Source organism: Photinus pyralis, unplaced genomic scaffold (genome assembly GCF_008802855.1).
Source record: "Photinus pyralis isolate 1611_PpyrPB1 unplaced genomic scaffold, Ppyr1.3 Ppyr1.4_unclustered_Scaffold337, whole genome shotgun sequence".
In the NCBI taxonomy this organism is placed as follows: Eukaryota; Metazoa; Arthropoda; class Insecta; order Coleoptera; family Lampyridae; genus Photinus; species Photinus pyralis.
The window spans coordinates 206447-230412 of record NW_022171387.1 but is presented as its reverse complement, the minus strand read 5'-3'; the positions used below and the strand labels follow the sequence as shown (position 1 = coordinate 230412).

Below are 23966 nucleotides of genomic sequence, written 5' to 3'. Positions count from 1 at the left end.
GGGTACCAGTCCTCCAAAGAAGCCCAAGAATCTATCAAAAGGCAAAAAGATACTCAATAAATACTCAAGGAATGTTGAAATACGTTAGAAAATGAATAAAAGACGACTAAAGACATTAAAGCCCAAAGGTTGAGTTGAAGAGAAGATCATATAACCCTAAAAGACGCTCAGTAGAGACCCAAACTCACTCAAATCATGAGACATTCAAAAGACAATAATAAATAATAAATAAATGCTAGCAAAAAAAGGTTCCGTGGTGAGCTTGGTCTGCAAGTGTTAGGAGGGAGGGCAATGAGAGACATAGATCGACCGTGGTAGATCCATTGTCCGAGGGTACCAGTTAAAGGGCCGAGGCGGGACGTGTATCCTAAATAATACACGGGCACTCGGCGTAATCCTTTCTCAAATAGGTATGATCTCCATCTTAATTCCTTAGGATGTCATCCCCAATGAGGCCTTCTATCTCTTTTTGCGTCTTAATAATTAACTCTGATCAACAATTAGTCCCCTTTTAATTAGCCACTGCTCCTATTTAAAATACCACCCCTCCATATACAGAATAGAAGATAAAATGGATGTTAAAAAATGCTCAAAAGTTTGCCAATGAACTCAAAAGGCATCCAACAGAAGCGCTCAGACGACGCTAAAAATGATACAGAAGACGCACAAAACACGTTCCAATGTTTCTCAAAGGACGCTCAAAACACTCAAAAAACAAGGAAACAATAGAAGGCCATTGGAAAACTCATCAAAAAAGGAAACTCCATAGACGCTCAAATGAAAACAACATACGTGCAAAATTGGCTCAAAAGATAATGAAAAGAATGAAGATACTTAAAAATAATTGAGCCACTCAAAAGGCGATTACAGAAACGGATGATTGATGAAACTGAAATGATGCTTGAAAGATGCTTAAAGGCATTTAAGACACCAAAAGGACAATCAAAAGATAATCAAAAATACTCAAAGACACCCAAAAGACAACCATAAAGCACTAAAAAGAGGATGAGTCGTTGAAATTAACTCTTAAAGTACACTCAAAAGGCAATCAAAAGGCGTTAAAGAGTCGCTCAAAGGGCAGTCAAAACCCATTCAAAAGATACTCAAGACACACTTAGACCAAAAGGCGCAAAAAATTCAAACGACACTCAAGAGACATCCAAAACACTCAATAGCCGCTCAGAAGACGGTAAACAGTGACAAAAAAAGATAAATAAGAAAGAAGGGGAACAATCACAAGACGCTAAAGTGACACTCAAGGGATGTCTAAAACACTTCCAAGGACCATTAAAAAAAACACCTAGAAGCTGAAAAGGAAATGCTGCATATATACTCTAAGTGTGTTGAAATGGCACTGCAAGAGGAGTTCAAAAATTGAGATCAAAAATATGCTCACAAATAATGCACGAAAAAGCTAAAAAGAATCTCAAAAGCACTAAAAAGACACCAAAGGGACGCTCAAAAACCTTTCAAAAGACACTCAAAGAAGGTAGTAAAGAAGATGTTATAAAGACTGTTAAGAGACGCCAAAAGGGATAATAAAATAATGACCTGCTGCTTAAATACAATTAATTGACGCTCAAAGATACTCAAAAGGTGCTCAAAGGCATTCAAAATACACTCAGCACACACTCGAAAACAGTCATTAGAAGGCCAAATAGCATTGAAAATAGAGAAATAGGTGCTCACAAACGTTGAAATGACGGTCAAATGATGTTGAAATGTCAACCAAAAGAACTCAGTAGAAATTCTTGACACTGTAACTTTAAAGACACTCTAAAAACACTATGATGACACCCTAATTACACACGAAAATCATCCCACGATACAGGGACACTCAAAAGATATTCAAATGACAGTCAAGAACCACACAAAAGACAGTAAATTGGCGCTCAACCACAATACGCGAAAAAATGTGCTCAAAGAATGAAAAAATACGTTAAAAGAGTTGTAACCCTAAAAGATGCTCAAAGGATACTCATGTTCGAAAGATATCCAAAAGCATCTAAGACCAAAAAAAATTTAAATTGACTCTTAGCACTCAAACGGCAATCAAAGGGCGCTAAAGAGACACTGAAATGGCACCTTAAAAAACATTCAAAAGATACCCTAATACACTAATAGCGCAAAGTACGCTTCAGAGATTTTGAAAAGGCACCTAAAGGCAACAAAGGCACACTCAAAAGTCGACACCTAGTAATCCAAAAGGTACTCAATAGCCACTCAGGAAAGAGGTGAGCAAAAAGACGCGCAAGATACGCTCAATAGAGTTACAAAATACTCAAAGGGCAACAAAAAATATTGAAAACACGGGGAATAGCTAAAAGGGATGCTCAAACTACCCTCATAATTAGTGATGTTAAATTACACTTTTTTTTAAAGTGCGTAATATTACGTGTAAAATTACCAATTGTTTATGTTTTTTATGTATTTTATGTAATTTATGTAACTTACCATTTTTTTGAAAAAAACCCTAATTTTACAATCCACATCACTACTAACCAATTTCAAAAAAAAATTCAAAGGGCTGGAACTTTTGAACTAGTAACCCAATCCTGGAACTGTTTGAAATTATGGATTTTACAGGCCACATTCTATAAGAACATTTTTTTTCCGGGTCGATCTGAGACAATTTTTTTTTTCGGGGCTCAAAAAAAGGCAGTGTATAACCTTCCTTTTTTACCAAAAATCGACCATAACAAAATTTTTCGGGAAAACGCTTTTTCTTATCAATTTCGGTGCGTAGAATCCAAATCAATTCGTACTTTTTCGATCAGACTTCTCAATCAAAAGTTATAGACTAGAAACCAATTTCGAAAAAAAATTAAAAGGGCTGTAACTTTTGTACTAGTAGCCCAATCTTTGAACTGTTTGAAATTATGGATTCTACAGGCCACTTTCTATAAGAAACATTTCTTTCCGGGTCGATCTGAGACAATTTTTTTTTCGGGGCTCAAAAAAAGGCAGTGTATAACCTTCCTCTTTTACCAAAAATCGACTACACCAAAATTTCTCGGGAAAACACTTTTTCTTATTAATTTGGGTGCGTATAATCCAAATCAATTCGTACTTTTTCGATCAGACTTCTCAATCAAAAGTTATAGACTAGAAACCAATTTTGAAAAAAAATTCAAAGGGCTGTAACTTTTGAAGTAGTAGCCCAATCTTTGAACTGTTTGAAATTATGGATTCTACAGGCCACATTCTATAAAAAAAAATTTTTTCCGGGTCGATCTGAGAATTTTTTTTTCGGGGCTCAGAAAAAGGCAGTGTATAACCTTCCTTTTTTAGCAAAAATACATACAAAAACCGGCCTCTTGTAAGTTACGCGTAATATAACCGTTTTTTATGTAACTTACAAATCGTTATTTTACAATCCACATCACTACTCATAATACGTTCAAAAGATGAGCAAAAGTCACACAAGAACTCAGAGGACATTCAATGGCCACTCGAAGACACTTTAAAGATATACAAAACCCACTTATTAGACTCCCAAGAATCGTTGAGAAGACTATAAAAAAAGATTACAAAGAAGACAGATTCTGCGAAAAAGACACTCAAAACGAATTCAAAATACATTTAAAAGGCACTCAACATATTACTACTCAAGGGACAGTCAGTAGACTTTCACTGACAACCCAGATATATAAAGCTTTAGGAGGATACTAAAAAGAAAGAGGCAAAATCTACTAAAAAAGTGCTTAAAAAACCCACCAAATAGACGTTCAAGAAACCCTGGAATAATTGCTCAAAAGGTGCCACAGATTCTCACAAGATCTTCAAAAGAGACTAAAAAAAACACTAAAAAAGTCAATACACGCTCAGACAAGGTTAAAAATAGAGGAAGAGGCGCTCAAAAGGTGCTCAGAAGCGTTCAGAAGACACTTAAATGATGCTCAACAGTTAAACAAATGATTCGACTTTTACTACAACTTTATAGACACTCTCAGAGCAGCCAAAATAGAGCCTATTTACACAAGAAAATCCTCCTAAAACATCAAAGGCGATACAGAGACATTCAAAATGCGCTTAAAGACATTCAAATGCTATGCAAGAACCACACAAAAAAACGCAAGTCAAAAAAACACATACAAAATGCTCAAAAGATGATCAAATAATTAAAAATCCTAAACTAAAATCCTCTACAGTTCATGAAACTTTCACAGCCAACCGCAAAACATCTCCACAAAAACCCAAAAAAGTACTTTAAAATCTTCTAGAAACACTGTGAAGATGATCACCGAAGCGACACTCAAAACTCTTTCAAAGACACTCAAAATTCAAGGCATAATAAAAGAACACTCAAAGGCGCATTTCTAAAATCACATTTTTCGGTTTTTTTATCATAACGTCGTTACTTGTAAAGCTACAAGAAACTCTGAAAAGGAAAATTAATCTTAAAAAATTCTACAATTTTCTGCTCCTGTAAGTAACTTTACGGTACAACGAAAAAAAAACACCCTGTATATTTTTTGGCTACATGGTCTCTAATTAAAATTCTCATCTTCTGCTACTCACCGACGACCTGAAGCGCAATAGATTCACTCTGCACCGTCCTCTCAATACCTCCGATGATGTTTGTAACTTTACACACGTACTCGCCCTGATAGTCGTAGGTGACGTTGGGAACGTGCAGTTTTGACTCCCTCCCGCGTTCCAAAATGAAATCGGATGGCGTCGGATATCTCTGCAGCCACTGGTACGTGGGCTGTGGATTTCCCTCGGCGATGCACTCAAAGGTGGCCGACGTGAACAGCGGGGCCGTCGTAAGTCTATCCGGTCCGACGCTGAGTATCTTAGGCGGATCTGAAAAACCAGCGTAACTTTATTCCCTCGCGCGATTTCGACCCCTCAAAATTTACAGTGGCCGTTATAAAAGCACATTGTGCGAGAATTTACCCATCCTTAGCCGCCGCCTATCCAAACAAGCGCGGGCGAAGATTTGGGCCGATTATAAGTTGAGATTGTAGCCAGACCTAAACCAACATGGCGGGTCCAGTTATCAAATTAGCTTCCCCCTAATTAACGAACAAATTACATCCGAACTGGAGATTTACTAATTTCGAAACTTCGCCGGATGGCAGTGTAATTGATATAAGATTATGCATGCTACACATCCTGCGGCTTTAATTTTCAAACTTTGTCTCACTCAGCCCTCGTCATTCTAATGGAATTATTTATTACGCCTAAATGTCACACAATTACCGAGCCAAACGGGATTTATTTGAAAGCGTATAGCGCGAACTGCGGTCCCGCTGCGAAATCTGCTAAAAGCTTCTTAAATTTTTATTCGGTACCTTGCTGTGGACTGAGCAGAGGAGAATCAAATACTTTTTCTAAGGAGGAATTTGTACTTTTACAATGATTTTCATGAGAAACAGACTAACGTACTATTTAGTAAACAAAACACAAGAAAGGCATTAAGCTTTAATTTTAGTAGGTGCGGTACACCCACTCAGTTTCAAAGGTAATTACTTGAAAAACAATCATTTACCTTGCAGTAAACTGATCAATTTTGAGAATGTGTCCTTAATCTTATTTTGTTAGCAAAATTGACCTTTATTATTAGGAATTCGTTAACCCGACATTATAGGCCAGTAGGGTAGTAGTAGCAAATCATTATCACTTTATATATGTTTATAGTGGTACGGCACAGAATTTATGTAAAAATCTTGACGAAAGTTGCATTGAACGACCTCGGAATAGAACAGTTCGTGAAAAATTGAAATTTTTGCTAATTTGATCATTATTTTGCCACACCTCAATGTAATCAAAGTAATGCAATTGTCCACACTTCTGACATAATCATTCATAAATCAGGGTTGGCAAAACGAAAAACCCATTTGAAAAACCCACAGGGTTTTTGTGTCAAAAACCCACCCAACGACCTATACAAAAACCCAACACAAAAACCCATACAAAAGCCCAAAGAATTTGAGACACAAAATGAGACAAAATCGAGATAATTTTTATATAGTATTTAATAACAAAATATAATGTAGTTTACTAGGAGTACTGATAGATCAGTCTTTATATTCTTATTCCTAGTTTCAAAAAAATTTACATTAAAATATAAAATACAAAACGGCTTATTCATTAGGAACAAAATAAAATAAAAATAATAATTAAAAACCTAAAACAACTTTTTCTCTTTTTTAAAGTGGCTCATTTTTATTATTTTTACAAGCTTTTCTACGTTATCGGGCAGTAACTTATTCCGAAGATCAGTCCACAGTTCCGGAAATTCGACAAATACCTAAAAATTACCCAAATACTCAAGAAAAACACAAAAACCCAACACAAATTCCCAAAACCCCACCCAAAGCATACAAAAACACAGATTTTTGCCAACCCTGCCATAAACATTGATGAAATCCCGGAAAATCGCGATATATATACTAAAGTGCAAAGATATGAAGATAACGAAAGCTTCCCAAACGGTCAAAATTGTGAGCCATTGGGGCAATTCCAGAAAGATCGCATGGAAAAAAGGTGATTCAATTTGATAGCAACGCTCGTCTTCTACAAATTGTAAACTCCATAAAAACTTGAGGAACGCTCCTTTTTAGATCATGGTGTGATCATTATTAGCATTGTATTCTCATTAGGTGTGACACCCTTGGACAGTTTTGCAATCCAACTGTATAATATATGATCATTATCAATGCAAATTATAGAGGAACAAGTCATCATGGCTGTAATATTTTTTTAAATGTTAATAGGAATGTTTTCCAGTAAGTTATCTAAAAAAAACGGCAGCGTTCCCAAATAAATAGATACCGATATTGTGAGCTAGTCCAACACGTAATCAGCATTCCTGTCAGACACCACGGTACTACGTTATCAAGACGTTTAGAAATCTGAGCATTCTCATGATAACGGGAGTGTTGAGGGCTCTAAGCGTGCTGCATGGAACAGTATTCACGAAAAGACCTACTTTTTTAAGAGGGGGGTAAGAAGAGTATGGGATACCCCAGTCAGGAAAAACCTCATTAATAACAAAAAAGCGAAAGAAAAAATACCAGCAAGGTGTCTGGTGGGTACGGAATACTCTCCAGAAAAAGTTTTATATTATCTGAACATGGCCACCGAATTCCTGTGAGGATTCCATACCGTCCAGGCACCTGGTACTACGATTTCCAACAACACGTTTTAAAAGATGTCATTTTTTAAGTCGGGACGAAAGGGAAAATATCACCATGTTACCTAGTGGATACAGAGAAGTCTTCAGGTAAGGTTTTATATTATTAACTGGTGCCCACCGAGTTCCTATGGGTTATTGTATACTTCTTGTACATCTTTGTCTGAGCATTCTCAGTTGCAGATGTTGAGGGCTCCTAACCCTCTTGCATGGAAAAGTACCTATGTTCACACAAGTCGTTGGAGGGCGCATCTCATTCCGGCGATATACATTCCGGCGACCATTACTATACCGGCATCGGTCATCCCGGCGACTACCTATCCCGGCAACTATTGCTTTCCCGGCATCGGTTATCCTGGCTATGCACACTGTCTAGTAGTCCAATCTTGGAACTGTTTGAAATTATGGATTCTACGGGCCAAACTCTATAAGAAAATGATTTTTCCCGGTCGATCTCAGACAATTTTTTTTCCGGCCTCAAAAAAAGGTAGTGTATAACCTTCCTTTTTTTACCAAAAATCGACTGCTCCAAAATTTCTCGGGAAAACACTTTTTCTCACTAATTTTGGTGCGTAGAATCCAAAACGATTTGTACTTTTTCGATCAGACCTCTCAATCAAAAGTTATGGACTACATACAAATTTCGACAATATATATACAATCTAAAAATAAAATTTTATTCCGGTGAATTGTTTCAATATAATAAACATGAATTTGCTTCATATGTTTACCGCATGTTTTCCATGTACCTGATCGTACAATTCAAATATCCGGGACGGCCGAAGTCGGGATATACATGTCGCCCTGAAATCTGCGTCGGGATTGTCATCGCCCGGATGACCGTGGCCGGTATGAAATACACCCAGACACGAAATATCTCACCTTCGAAAAGAGAGTGGGAGGGTAAATAGCACCAAGGGGCGCGGAATACACTCTAGGAAAACTCTTATATTCTCAAGAAGAGGGCACAGAATTCCTGGGAAGAATTCCGTAAACCCCAGACCCTCCGGCATTTGCTTTTTCAACAAGACGTTCAGAAATCTGGGCATTTTCATGATCATGGGTGTACTCAGGGCTCTAAATGACTTGGATGGAAAAATACCAAGTACCACATTAATTTGGGGAAGCATAGAATACCCCCAACCAGCAGACACTGCACGAGAGAAGAAAAATAGCACCAAAGTAACTGGTGGGCACGGAATACTCCCCAGGAAAGGCCTTATATTTTAAATAGTGGGCCACAGAATTCCTTGGGGAGATTCTACGTTTTCTAACAAAACGTTTAGAAATCATGATCGTCTTGGATGGAAAAACACCAAACAAGTTTTGGGGTTGAAATACTCCCAGCCGGGACTGACTGCTACATTTCTTTCCGATTCCTCTGGTTTCCTTGGTTTTTTTCTCTGGGTATTCTTCAAACCCTTCCAATCAATAAGATTATTTATATTTTTTGAACTTTCGATAGACCACTCGGCACTTTAATTCTTTACACGTTTCATATCCCTAAGATCACCATTCGATTCGTCGAATTTTCCTGACCTTTCGGCCTCTGGATAAGCCCAGTGAGCTGGTCGGCGGTCACGGTGGGTGCGGAATACTCTCCAGGAAAGGTCTTCAATTTTTAAGAGAAGCATTCTCATGATCATGTGTGTGTTGTTAAACGCCTTGGATGAAAAAGTGCCGTTAGTCTAGGGGTATGGAATACCTACCACCCGGCCAGGAAAAACCTCACTTTTTACGAGAGGGCGAGAAGAAATATAGCAGCAAGGTATCTGGTGGGTATTGCGTACTTTCCAGGAAAGCTTTTATATTTTTAAGAGAGGTCCAGGAAATCCCTGGAGGTATTCCATACACCCGACTCTCCGGTACCAAGATTTTTAACCTTTAGAAATCGAAACATTCTCATACTCATGGGGTTATTGTGGGGATTTAAACGTCTTGGATGAAAAAGTACCCGGTACCACACAAGTCAGATGGGTATGAAATACCCCAGCCAGGAAATACCTTACCTTTAAAGAGAGAGCGAGGAGAATAGCACTATGTGATCTAGTGGGCGCGGAATACTTTCCAGGAAGGGTCTTATATTTTAAACAAAACCCCATCGAATGTCTGGGGAGTATCACATAAGTCTGAGAGCCCCCCCCCCCCCCAGTCAGGTACGACCTCATTATTTAAGGTAGGGTGGAAAGAAAAATAGCACCTAGGTAGCTGATGAGTACCGAATACTTCCCAGGAAAGGTCATCAATTTTTAAATGAGGGACACCGAATTCTTGGGATGATTTCATAGCCCCTAGACTCCCCGGTACTACGATTTCCTACAACATGTTTTGAAACTTCCGCATTCTCATTGTCATTGGTGTTGAGGACTCTAAAGTCTAGGGAGTACAGAATACCCCCAGCCAGAAAATAATTCATTTTTAAGAGAGGGCGACCGAAGACTAGCACCAAGGTGTATGGTGGATACGCAATACTCTTCAGGAAATGTGTGATATTTAAAAGAGTGGGCCACCGAATTCTGGGGGAGGGGGCTACCAACTGAACTCACTGTAGGTTTATAAATATTCATCCTAACAACTTATGCATGACAAGTACCGCCGGACAGCCGTTGGTAAAGTGGTTCAAATGAAGACAGTTGAAGCAGAAGTTTTCATCTTTCACGATTTTCCACTTTTCTGCGGCCGACTTAGTTTTAAAATTTCGGCATCTCCGGATTGCGATATTTTCAAACGTAACACGGCAGGTTTTTATCCTGTTTAAACAAAATAATTCCAAAGCTCTTAATGGTTTCAAAATTTTCAAGATTCTTTAAATATTCTTCGTCTGCTGAAACCTTTTTATTCGATTGAGAGGAGTTTTTCGAAAAACTATTAACTGTGAATTAGTCAAGGAAATGACAAATCTCACATTGTTCCAGTTCATAAATGAGGAGCGCCGAGTATGAGTATATATGAATTAGTGCGCCTTTCCGACAGTTAAACCGGAATAAAGAAATTGTAAAATGAGCAAACCATCCGACCGAGTGGCCCTCGAGCGTGAAAGGTCTCGTCAATTAGGCTACTCCCCAAACAAAAAGCGATTGTCGCAGGAAACCCGCACAAGTAGCCCATTACCGAGCGTTTTCAAAGTTTCGCAACTACGAAAATATTTTATGAGCGCGTAAAAACTCGTGTAAAACAACACACGCCCACAATAGATTCGAATTTATTACTATGGAACTTTGTTAATTAAATTTGCATAGAAACATTATTCGCGTTTGCAATCCTAACCGTCGCAATAAAATAAAGCTTAATTAATTCCGTCGCGGCGCGCGCCGCCGACGAAAAAATTCGCGCGGAAAATAATTAATCGCGCTAATTAAATCTGCCACTTTCGGTTGACCGGCATCCGGTCGAAATGAGCCAAAAAAGGTCGTCAGGAAAGAATTAGGTAATGAAGTTTCGAGGGCGGGGGTGGCAGACTGAGAGCAGTTAGCGTCGAGGCGGGAGGGAATCGTCAAGTATCGGTCCAGATGTTACCTGTGGGAAATTTTCCACGCCATTGGAGATTTTGTTCTAAATATTAAAGTACGAACATTCTCCAAGATAATCGAATGGAATGAATATTTTTGCGGCAGGCGTCGGGGGTTGCTGTTTCGCCACCCTTTTCTAATTAAGGAGCGCAAGTATGTGTGCAATAATAATTATCGCCGATAATTTGTTTAACTCCCCTGGAGCTGCTGTTACGCCTTTAAATTAGATTCAATGAAGTTAGGCGCCCGTTTTTTAACTATCGACAGGCGATAAAGGCGCCGTAATGAATTTAGCGGCCCTTACTGAACCACGTGTGTAACATATTACACAATTATAAAGTGCCTACCTGCTTGTGTCGCGCACTTACATTAAGTCAAAGCAAATTAGGGTAAAGTTTTGTGATCGATAAGGTAAGGTATAATGTATTTATAGCCGTAATAGTTTTCAAGTAATTTAACTTCAGAATTGGGTATAATTTAGAACATCCGCGTCTCCTTATTATTAGATATTTGTATGCAAATACGCCATTTGCAATTGTCATTAGCCGGCAGTCACTTTACCTTGATTACACCTTGTTCCTGCACTTTTTTCCCTTAACTACATCGCACGTGTTCGGAGAGGCCGACATTACTAATTGCACGTCTCATCTATCATCGCCCTTAATTACCTCACTTTAATTTTTCATCATCGCTCAGTTTTTCTTTTGTTCATTAAACAACCAACTTCGTTCGTCGGTGCTGAGGAGCTAGCAAGTTGTGTTGTATTAGCTTACATAATTGGTATTTATCTGCCGTCTCTTTTTGCAAAATTGATCCACAAAACATTAGGCCTGACATTGCAAAATTACAAGCATGATGAGTTGATCCTCTATAAAACCCCATGGTCATGATCACATACAATTTCTTTGCAAACATGTGGAATAGCATACTTTATTTATTTAAGTGATTAGTTTGAACAAAACAACCAACCTACGTTGACCGTTCGCCTTGAATTGACTTACGGGCGAACGGACCAGCAAAACCTTCATATTGTAGCGAACATTCTAGAAATTTGGATAAACATTGAGGCGCCATGAACGATTAGTCATCGGTGATAAAGAATGAAGGCGGATATGTCGCAGTTTTTCCGAGAAATATGACGTGTTTGTGCGGGAACGTTCTAGAATAGTTCGGATGCCTTCGGAAGCGCTCGAGATCTTTTGTATTTGTATACGTGAGTGATAAATAATATTATACTGTTATAAACCTATTTATTTCAAGCCTGTTATACATTTATTGTTAATTATTGGTAAATAAATGAAAGACGCAATTAAATTTACGTTAGAATATAGTTGAAATATATAAATACACAAATATAACATATATATAATAATATATAAAGGTGTCCACGTAATCACAAAATCTGGAAACAAATCTGTGCTAGTAATGGTAGATAGATAGATAGATAGATAGGTACTTTATTGGCGCCTTTTGGCAAAAATTATTGCACTAAATGTACATAATATTTTTGCATCTCGTTCCATAATCCTCTTCGTAAATTTTTCCTTCTTCGTAAGTTTGAGCGCCACCACGTCTGTTATCTTGATAAGAAACTGCTGTTGACCACCGTAAAGGTGGATGTAAAGGAAAATTCCCGTAAGTTGAAATTTGGATCTTTTGGTCCTTAAAACGTGCTCGCGATCACAAAAAAAAACAAAATATCTTTAGAAAATAAGAGGGCTGCTCATAAAACAATTATCATGGTCATCAGCGAGCAACTCAATAATAAAAAACAAATATAACCCTATTTATATTACACAATTACAAGTGAAAGTTTACAACCACTTTTATGAGCCTCCAAAACCTGTGAACGCCTTTGAAAGTGTTACGGGAGCCCGTAAACGGATTTTGTCGGGTTCCAGTATTTCTTAATTTTTTTAGATTTCGTAGGCGGTTAAGGGGTCCCGATTGTTTAAATGCGTGAGAAAGCTTGAGGTGCCAGGTAGTCGTGGGAATTTGATCAAACAAGCCACCACCAAAGAAAACGGCATTTGAGGTAGGAACCAAAACACAGAGAACCGTATCGCCCCAAACACGACCTGGTTGCTGCTGGCGGCCCAAGATTTGGAATAGATTTTGGAGAGCTTTTAAAAGTATTAAAGGGCCTTTAACGAACTGTCATTTGTCGTAATCTTGTATGAATCTTAATGCAGCAAATAGCTCATAACATATGACGGGTGGGGGAACCCCCCAGCGTGTTGCGACCAATCGATTGAGACCCACTGCGCTTTGGAATGCGTTTAAATGTGGTTAAATCCCATTAAGAGCTCTATGATGAGAAACGCTTTAGAAAATCCTTAAACAACCTTAAAGGGTAACAAAAGCGGCTCTAAATCATCGGAAGCAGCCAGAATAAATGAGTAAAATGAGCATATCCGCATCAACATATGTGCCATTTTCCATTGTCACATACAGCTAGACCCTCGTATCGTATTTTTCTTTCCCATTGTTGCAATAGAAATGGCGGCAGTAAGTCATGGTGATGGATTCGCGTGTATAATTTTCCATTAGGGCCATTTTCAGTTTTTCCTTTCCCATTTAGGTTTGATTAAACGTTATAGGAAGCTTTATCGTTTCTTCCTTAAAAGAATCAAAGCGTCGCCCGAGTCCCTCTAATACAAAAAAGGGCCCATTTATCTCAGTTTATTGGTGGAATAAGATTATTAGCCAAATGGACGCCATTAAAGGGTTTCATCTATGCCGTCCTATATAAATTTAACCTTTTCCCTCCGGCGGCGGCGGATATCTATTTGTTTGGTTGGTTATTTCGATCCCGTTCACCGGCTTTCGCCTTCCAGAAGGGCCTTTATTGCTTATTCTAGCTTTATTGCGTAATGTTTGTAATCCCGCCGTACGGCTGAGACGTTAAATTGCAGTAATCTTAATTTTATATTAATTTCGCAAATGGTGGACGGCCCCGCTCTCTCTTATTTGCCTACGCCGTAACGAGGCGCTCTAAACGAGAAACGTGCCAAATGAACAATTACGAGCCGGAAAAATGTTTCCAAGCATAATAGAAGAAAATAGCTGAAAATAGGGCGCTACAATGAGTCTAGATTCTGGTATGGAGATATGCAAATTTTCGTGAACGTACGCTACTTGAATGAACAATGTAATAAAGTGTCTGCAACAATTTAGATGTTCACCGAATCTCTTATTCTTCATGCATTTTAAAATAGGCATGCAAGAGGAAAAGTATTATTTTTCGTTTGGAAGTAGCAACCCCTATTTCTGAGATTGGCATTCCTGCTTCATCCCCAATATTCTTTAGGAAAGGACAATATTAAATTATTGTCTTTAATTCCATGCTATCCCAAAAGTGACGTAACGATTGCACATGTTTGTTTAATTTTGCTCTTGGATATTGAAATGTTACCAAGGTTTTCAAAGAATCATAGAATTCTTAAGCGTACCTTAAGAATACATGTTGCAAAATATCTACATGAGAATCGAATGTTGATGTAACGATGATAATGTCCAGGCTCCAAATATTAGGTCTAATAATTGCTACCAAGTTGCTGGATTGTTCCTAAAATCAAATGGCATTCTTTTAATTTGAAAGAGTCCGTAAATTCTCTTACTTTTTTCGATACTGGAACTTGCCAATACGCTGTTTAACTTCCAATGACGTAATACATTTACCTTTCCTCAATTTAGAAAATAGGACTTATTTTGTTGGTAATTGATTTTTGTAGTTTTCTAAGTATGAAATCGTACTCTTCATTTGGTTAGAGCCCACTGATCGATCCGAATTCAGTGGCTCCTTTAGTTTACCGAACATGTTGGGCAATTACATAAAGTAAAGTTTGGTTTCCCGCAGCAATAACAATGGATACGATTGAGTTGACCAGAATTTTGGCAGTTCCAACAGTTATCTATCAGGAGAGCATGATCTATGAGAAGGTCTCTTTTAAGCTCACAATTATTTTGTTAAAATTCTTGTATCAAAGTAATATGTCGTTTGAGGAGGTGTCTCTGCTCTTAAATCACGCAGTACCTGTTACAAGAATGTTTAAATTTTCTCTGACTGCCAGGAGAACGTAATCTATTAAAAGATCATTCGCTAAGGTCAAGGGAACAATTTCTCCAACACTCCTGGAATCAGGACAGTGTAATGTACACTGAATATCTGTTAGGAAAGTGTTGTAAATTTTCTCTGGCTACCAGGAGAACATAATCTATGGGGAGGATGGTGAGGATTTTTTAGGAAAATGTGGCAAATCTCTATCAGGAAAGCACGATCTATGAGAAGGTCTCTTTTAAGCTGAAAGGGTATCCCAAAATTATGTTGTTAAAATTCTTGTATCAAAAGAATGTTGTTTGAGGAGGTGTCTGCTCTTAAATCACGGAAGTACCTGTTACAAAAATGTTTAAATTTTTCCTGACTGCCAGGAGAACGTAACCTATTAAAAGATCATTCTCTAAGGTCAAGGGAACAATTTGTCCAACACTTCTGGTATCAGGACAGTGTAATGTACTCTGAGTATCTGTTAGGAAGGTGTTGTAAATTTTCTCTGGTACAGGAGAACATAATCTATGGGGAGGATGGTGACGATTTTTTAAGAAAATGTTGCAAATCTTCTCTATCAGGAGAGCACGATCTATGAGAAGGTGTCTTTTAGGCTGAAAGGGTATCCCAAAATGATTTTGTTAAAATTCTTGTATCAAAAGGATATGTTGTTTGAGGAGGTGTCTGCTCTTAAATAACGGAAGTACCTGACACAAAAATGTTAAAATTTTTCCTGAGTGCCAGGAGGACGTAATCTATGAAAAGATCATTCTCTAAGGTCAAGGGAACAATTTTTCCAACACTTTTGGAATCAGGGCGGTGTAATGTACACTGAGTATCTGTTAGGAAAGTGTAAATTTTCTCTGGCTACGAGGAGAACATAATCTATGGGGAGGATGGTGAGAATTTGTTAGGACAATGTTGCAAATCTTCCCTATCAGGAGAGTATGATCTATGAGAATGTCTCTTTTAAGCTCAAAAGGTATCCCAAAATTATTTTGTTAAAATTCTTATATCAAAAGAATATGTTTGAGGAGGTGTCCCTGCTCTTAAATTACGAGGTGCCTGAAACAAAAATGTTTAAATTTTCTCTGACTGCCGGGAAAACGTAATCCATGAAAGATGATTCTCTAAGGTCAAGGGAACAATTTTTCCAACACTTTTAGAATCAGGACAGTGTAATTTACACGGAGTATCTGTTAGGAAAGTGTTGTAAATTTTCTCTGGCTACCAGGAGAACATAATCTATGGGGAGGGTGGTGAGGATTTGTTAGGAAAATGTTTCAGATTTTCTCTATCAGGAGAGCATGATCAATGAGAAGGTATCTTTTGAGCTCATAAGGTATCCCTAAATTATTCTGTTAAAATTCTTGAGCCAAAGGAATATGTAGTTTGAGGAGGTGTCTGTGCTCTTAAATCACGAGGTACCTGTTACAAAAATGTTTAAATTTTTTCTGACTGTCAGGAGAACGTAATCCATGAAAGATCATTCTCTAAGGTCAAGAGGAACAATTTTTCCAACACTTTCGATATCAGGACGGTGTAATATACACTGAGTACCTACCTGTTAGGAAAATGTAAATTTCCTCTGGCTACCAGGAGAACATAATCTATGGGGACGATGGTGAGAATTTGTTAGGAAAATGTTGCAAATCTTCTCTATCAGGAGAGCACGATCTATGAGGTGGTCTCTTTTAAGCTGAAAGGGTATCCCAATATTATTTTGTTAAAATTCTTGAATCAAAAGAATATGTTGTTTGAGGAGGTGTCTGCTCTTAAATAACGGAAGTACCTGACACAAAAATGTTTAAATTTTTCCTGAGTGCCAGGAGGACGTAATCTATGAAAGGATCATTCTCTAAGGTCAAGGGAACAATTTTTCCAACACTTTTGGAATCAGGGCGGTGTAATGTACACTGAGTATCTGTTAGGAAAGTGTTGTAAATTTTCTCTGGCTACCAGGAGAACATAATCTATGGTGAGGATGGTGAGAATTTGTTAGGACAATGTTGCAATCTTCTCTATCAGGAGAGTATGATCTATGAGAATGTCTCTTTTAAGCTCAAAAGGTATCCCAAAATTATTTGGTTAAAATTCTTGTATCAAAAGAATATGTTGTTTGAGGAGGTGTCTCTGCTCTTAAATTACGAGGTACCTGTTACAAAAACGTTTCAATTTTTTCTGAGTGCCAGGAGAACGTAATCTATGAAAAGATCATTCGCTAAGGTCAAGAGAACCAATTTTTCCATCACTTTTGGTATCAGGAGGGTGTAATGTACACTGAGTATCTTTTACGAAAATGTAAATTTTTTCTGGCTACCAGGAGAACATAATCTATGGGGAGGACCATTTTAACAGAAATGTTGCACTGTTATTTTCGTAGAAATTTTTGTGTCAGAAGAATATGTTGTGCAAGGAAGTGTTTCTGTTCCCTTCACTGATTATCTGGTTAGAAAATGTAAATTTTCCCTGACTGCCAGGACAACATAATATTATATAAGGAGTTATCCTTCCAAGCTCAAAAGAAATGTTACAACAATACCTTCTTTTAAATTTCTCTATCAAGAGAATATGTTATGCGAAAGATATGGTACATTTTTTCTGGGTACCAGGAAAACATAATTTGTGAAGAGAGTTTCTCAAAGTTCAAGAGAAATGCTCTAGCTAGAACTTTATTATTCTCATTTAAAGTGTCGTATCAGAGAATATAATATGCGAAGAGGTATTTTTGCTTCTAATTCATGCAAATGCACCCTGTGGTGTGTCTGAACATTATCCCCGGCGGCGTCCAGGTTGAAATAACGTCTACGTGACGCAGTTTACACACAGAAGAATTTGTTATAAAAACATTTTTTTCTGGCTACTAGAATATCGTCTTTGAGGAGAAATGTCTATTAGAAAAACGATGTAAATTTGCTCTGGCTACCAGGAAAACATAACCTATAAAAGAAACTCAGTGGAAGCTTTCCAACGCTATATTATCGTCTAAACTTTATGAATCGCGACAATACAATGTGAAATTTCTGCTACCAATTCACTGAATCAAAAAATTTGAATATTCGCTGGCTGCCAGGATAACATAGGATAACAGGAGGTGCATTTCTAAGCTCAGGAGAAACGTCTCAACACTTTTTTTCGTTTAAACTTTGGTATAAGGAGAATATGATATGCGAAAGTGTTGCTGCTGAGTATCAGTTAGAAAAATATTGAAAATTTGTTCCGGCTACCAGGTGAACATAATCCATAAACCTTTTTCTAAGCTATCGTTGACGCTCAAGACTCAAAGCCAATGCTCCAACCCTACTCTCTTTTATACATTTCTATCAGGGAATATGCTGCAGGTGTTTCTGCTCCTAATTCACCCAGCACCTGTCCGGAAGACGTAGCCTTTTATGAAAGACCATCATACAAATTTCATCGAATCTCGTGTCGATTTAGATGGGAGTATTCACTATCCCTACTTAACTGGCAGTTACAGCTTTGATGGGCGGATCCTCTGTAATTCCAGAACTAGTCATGATCACGTACGGCGCTTTTCATTGATAAAAATCTAGGTCTTCAGGTCACAGACCTAGCTGGGAAGAGGTTCTAATGAACCTGAAAATTGATTTCTTTGTGAATAACGCTGTTCTTAATTCCGGAATAGACAATACGAAAACGCACTGGTAGAAACCCGGTGAAAGGTGGATGATTCTCAAAATGTATTTATTAGAAAATGGGACGAATGGAATTGGTAATTGAAACGCGTGCCAAAAATCGTTTATAACGCAATTACACCAAGCCATTGTATAATCTTTATGAAAATTTGACATGAAGGGGTAGTTAAACTTAGTAATTTTCCCTAATCAGATCGGCACGTTTGTTACGGCCCCGTCGCATATTCGTGGCGAATTAATTTATTTATAATATACATTCCTGGAGCACTGTGTAATCTAATTTGAGCGCCTATAAATCAACATGTCAAATAGTCAATAACAAAAATGGTCCATAAAATTCGAAAATTTAATTTATGAGTAACGAAAACCTCAACTTTAATTTTCTATTATTAATGTACCGTCGCGGCAACAAGAGCCATAATTTGTATACACTATACGTACAACCGACACCTATTAAACCGTTAATTCAAAGTTACAACCTAAAAAATCGATAATTGTCGAAGTTTCCGGAAGGATACTGATGATTTACGCGCCGGGCGTTATCTGTTCTTTATGTAATCACGTACGCCCGTTTGAAAAATAAGAAAACTAAGTATGTACACCAGGTGGCACTGGTAGTACAATATGATATGTCGGCCGCTGGAGGTTATAAGGGATCTGATAAATGAGCTCCCCGGGTCTTCATACGGGATTAAATGGATGTGTGTTTCAGTATAGCGCCGGCGTTTTTGCGCAATTTGTATTTCAACCCCATTTATAATAAAACAACGCGTTTAATAACTCACATTTAACATCGAGATGAAAGCGTAACGGCGGCGATTCGCCCGCCTGGTTCCTGGCGTGGCACGTGTACAAACCGGCGTGCTGTCTTACGGCCGGACTGAATTGGAGCAGCTCCTGGAAGCTCGCCGCGACGCTCTGCCCTTCTCTTCGCCACGTCACCGACGCTCGCGGGTTCGAGTTTACCATGCAGCGGACGGCGACGGAATCCTTCAATTCTTCAATGTCGTTCGTCGGTATTCCCACCAGACGCGTTTCCGGTACATCTAAAAGGAAAAGATGAAAATTAGTGACTTAATTGCTTGCACTCGATCAGACTCAGACGTGGTAGGTTCCACCCCCATAGAGATTGGCTAGTCGACATCTAGATTTAATGAACATTCACAAAAATAGGACGTAGAAATAGAAAAAGGGGAAGATGGCGAGTATGAAAAAGTAGATGTAATGGATGCAATGGGATCAGAAAGGATTACATGAAGAACAAGAAAACTAGCGGGAAAAATATGAGGAACGGGAAGTAGAGGAGGAACAGTCATATCCCGAAAAAAAAGAGAAGAGCGAGGAAAGAGTACAAAAAGGATGTACAGATTAAGGAAGAAACAGTGAGAATACAATAAAGAAAGAAGGTTGGACATGGGAGGAGGAGGACAGGGTTCGTAGAAAACAGGCTGGTATGGAAAAAAGAGAAGGAGAATTAAAGTAATAGGAAGATAGAGAGGTGTGAGGCCTGAAGGAACTCGTATAATAGTGAAAGAGCACGGAGTAAAAGAAGAGAATGCAGAGCAGAAAGAAACGAAAGAGTCAGAAGGAGATAAGAATAATAGTGGTAGAGGGCAAGGAGAAACAAACGGGTAGGGAGTTAGAATAAGGAGTAGCGATATATAAATTATTGGCAGAGGTATCTAACTTGAGAAAATGGAAAGACAAGAAAGGAAAATGTGACAATGGTATACAAACGGAAGGAAAAGAGGACCGAGCAGCATAAGTACGAGATGTAGATGAGACATAAAGAAAGATGGGAGCAAAGGGCTCATGAAAAACAGAGAAAAAAGAGGACCGGGAAGGAAATAGGAACACACTGGGAAGTGGCAAACAATAAAATTGTTGAAGAGGATGAAGAAGCGGAAATGGAAGAAGAGAAAAAGAAAAATGTAGATGAGCATAATGTAGATAATAATTACTCCAAAACCTGGCAATAGCGGAAAGTAAACCTGAACTATGCCTTTCCCGATGAGCAATAATTTTTTAAGCGATGGAGGTGTGAATCAAATTGAAATTTGATCGCACTGTTTAATAATTTAGTGAGAATTCAGCGGAAGCTAAAGAAATGAAACAAAATGCAATAAGTATAAAAAACAGCGACAACAAGGCGCCATCAAGTCACCGGTAATAATTAATGAAAGTTGATGTGATGCGTTCTTTCCAAGAAATGTGACGTGCTGATTCGAGAACTTTCTAGAACCTTCTTTTTTGCTACATACATATTGAATTCTGTTTAGTGGAAGTCACAAAATCGACGCCGAAGTTATAAGTAGTAAAATTTACGCTGTTATAAGTCAAGGTACTACATTCATTAAAAATGATTGTACATAAATAAATCACGCATTTAAATTTACGTTACGGTATATCCTAAAATCACTACCTCTGCTAATAGCGTAGGACTACCACCGCTCCTATAGCGTGGACGTATCACACCGACCTAGTGTCCCTTACTCATCACTCCAAAAAGAGTGAACGTAAGCACCGGCGCAACGTCCAACAACAGTGCTACCCGCAAATATTCAAAAACCGCGAGTAAAAAGTCAAATACTGCAATCAAGATGCCGGAGACCAACGAATCGATGGGAGAAAGAGCAGGCACATTTACCAACGCCGACCTCAAATACTCCAAAGATAATTTTTTCGCTTAAACTTTCCTTCCGTGAGTTTAATGGCATTGTCCTTCCGGGTAACCCTTGCTCAGTCAATGTAATGTAAAATATATGTCATTTTAAGAAAATTGGCGTTAAATTACATAAAACCCTAGCTAGGGGTTGGTCGGTTAACCCACCTCGGTTCCTGTGATGCTTAATTTACGCGCAGTCGTATATACAGGGTGTTACATATAATTATGTAAAAAGACTGGATGGAAGAAAGGATCAAAACAAGCACTTTTTCCAAAAAAAAGAAACGATGGTCCAACATGTTTCGTTTGGGAGCAACTCTGGTAAAAGTGGTGAAGTTTGCATTCCTTCTTTAATTTTTTCTAGCAACCATAGGAGTTACCACTAGTGGCCCGGTTTTGAATAGGTTTCGGGGTATGCCCTTTCTGATTTTGCAAAAGTGTTTTTTAAAATTCCTACCACCAAAGGGCGCACTCCTAAATAGTGGTACGAAAAAAATTCGACAAAATTTACCTGGGGTTTCTTGAACATACAAATCACGAATCAGAAAATAGATTTTGAAAATAAAAAAAAAATCCTCTGCAATTCTTTGTCGGCCTACGAAAATGCAGAGAATTCCAAAAAAATTGTTGTGTACATACTTAGATAGTGTCCTTCGCCTACTAGTGGGTCATCTAATTTCGCATGCAGTTAATTGAAAATGTCGCAAATAACAAGCAATTAACGTGCGACCTCTAGGGGTAGGGACACAGACGGACGGACGGAAATTCCGGCCCCTGTGGCGTAGTCCAGTTGAAGCTGGACTGCGGTAATAAAGATCCTTGGTTCGGATCCGGGTTGGGACATGGATATTTGTAAATGTATAGTGGATTGAGCTGGTAAAACAGCCTTGGTTGAAGCTCCGCCCACTCAAAGATAAAAGCAAAAATAAAATAAAAATAAATAAAAGAAGGTCCAAATGACCAAAATTTAATCAGTTAGTCTCTTGACCATTGTCCACCTATTACTAAACATAGAATTGGAAAATTCGAAAACGTTCGCGAGTTTTCATGTACACAAGCGGACACTTCGTCCGGACACAGATGGGCGGACAGAAATTCCGGTCCCTGTAGCTCAGTCCAGTTGAAGCTGGACTGCGGTACTAAAGTCCTTGGTTCGAATCCGGGGTGGGACATGGATATTTGTAAATGTATAGTGGAATGAGCTGGTAAAACAGCCTTGGTTGAAGCTCCGCCCACTCAAAAATAAAAGCAAAAATAAAATAAAAATAAATAAAAGAAGGTCCAAATGACCAAAATTTAATCAGTTAGTCCCTTGACCATTGTCCACCTATTACTAAACATAGAATTGGAAAATTCGAAAACGTTCGCGAGTTTTCATGTACACAAGCGGACACTTCGTCCGGACACAGATGGGCGGACAGAAATTCCGGTCCCTGTAGCTCAGTCCAGTTGAAGCTGGACTGCGGTACTAAAGATCCTTGGTTCGAATCCGGGGTGGGACATGGATATTTGTAAATGTATAGTGGATTGAGCTGGTAAAACAGCCTTGGTTGAAGCTCCGCCCACTCAAAAATAAAAGCAAAAATAAAATAAAAATAAATAAAAGAAGGTCCAAATGACCAAAATTTAATCAGTTAGTCCCTTGACCATTGTCCACCTATTACTAAACATAGAATTGGAAAATTCGAAAACGTTCGCGAGTTTTCATGTACACAAGCAGACACTCCGTCCGGACACAGATGGACGGACAGAAATTCCGGTCCCTGTAGCGCAGTCCAGTTGAAGATGGACTGCGGTACTAAAGATCATTGGTTCGAATCCGGGGTGGGACATGGATATTTGTAAATGTATAGTGGATTGAGCTGGTAAAACAGCCTTGGTTGAAGCTCCGCCCACTCAAAAATAAATGCAAAAATAAGATAAAAAATAAATTAGAAAAAGTTTAAATGAAAGGCAGCATTTTTACCACCCGCACGATAGCCAGGGGGGGTATTGCATTGGGGTAAAAGATGACCCTCTCCACACACGGTTTTTTTAAATTATTATCCCTCTCTTGTTCTGGGCTTTCCCCAATTACAGAGTGACTCGCATAGTGTTTTTAGAGGTGCCCCTGCAGGCGGTCTTAAGTTGTTATATACTACTCCGGTATTTACCTTACGAATTGGGAAAACCTAATTCGGAGTAACCGGAAGAATGCTCGAAACTGATCTAAGGAAATTCACATCTCTGCCACAGATAAAAAATGATGAAAGAATGAATCTTGAGAATATTTTGGAAAATTGCGGTAACTTGAAGAACCATCGGAGAAAATTTGAAAAAATCGCAGGAATGGAAAGGCTAAAACTAAATATGGATTTGTAGAAGTACGTGGAAGAGCTAAAATTCTTTGGAAGAAGGGTGGAAAAATATTGGTCTTACATGACTCTTGGCGGAATCCTACTATAGAATCGCAGAATGGTTGGCACAGTTTCTGAAGAATCGTAGAATGGGAGAAATTCGAGGCGTGGAGAGAAAACCGAGCAAATTAAAAAGGTATGTTAAATTTAAATTAGAAAAACCCCAAGAGCACACTTACTGAATCCATATTATGACAACTGAAATTCTGAAATCTTCATATTCTGGAGTGGTTCCAATTTGAAAATCGTACGTAATTTTTAAGATTACCATAAGGGCCTACTGGAAGAATTATTTAAAATTGCAATCTTGATGACCTAGTCCTCTATAAATCCCATAAGATGATCATGATCTTTGACTGCACTTTCATTCTGAAAAATTTCTATCGTCGTGAAAATGTCCCGAAAAGAAAATTAGTGATACCTTAGTAATTTCTTGCTTATTGTTAGGTGACAATTTAATTAAGGAGTCACATTGATCACCGTTGATGTATGCTCTCAGTTAAAAACCATTTTGCATGTTATGAGTAAAGTTGGTAAGCCAGAACAAT

General features: G+C 38.3%; 1 protein-coding gene across 1 annotated transcript in view; it reads right to left on the bottom strand.

Annotated features, from left to right (window-relative positions):
• LOC116182066 (hemicentin-2) overlaps positions 1-23966 on the bottom strand; it is an 89983-nt gene that overhangs the window by 20946 nt on the left and 45071 nt on the right. The window contains exons 5-6 of the mRNA XM_031502566.1: positions 19143-19403; positions 4522-4809 (exon numbers count right to left, since the gene is read on the bottom strand). Coding sequence (XP_031358426.1) covers positions 4522-4809; positions 19143-19403 — 549 coding nt within the window. The remainder of the gene's footprint in view (positions 1-4521; positions 4810-19142; positions 19404-23966) is intronic.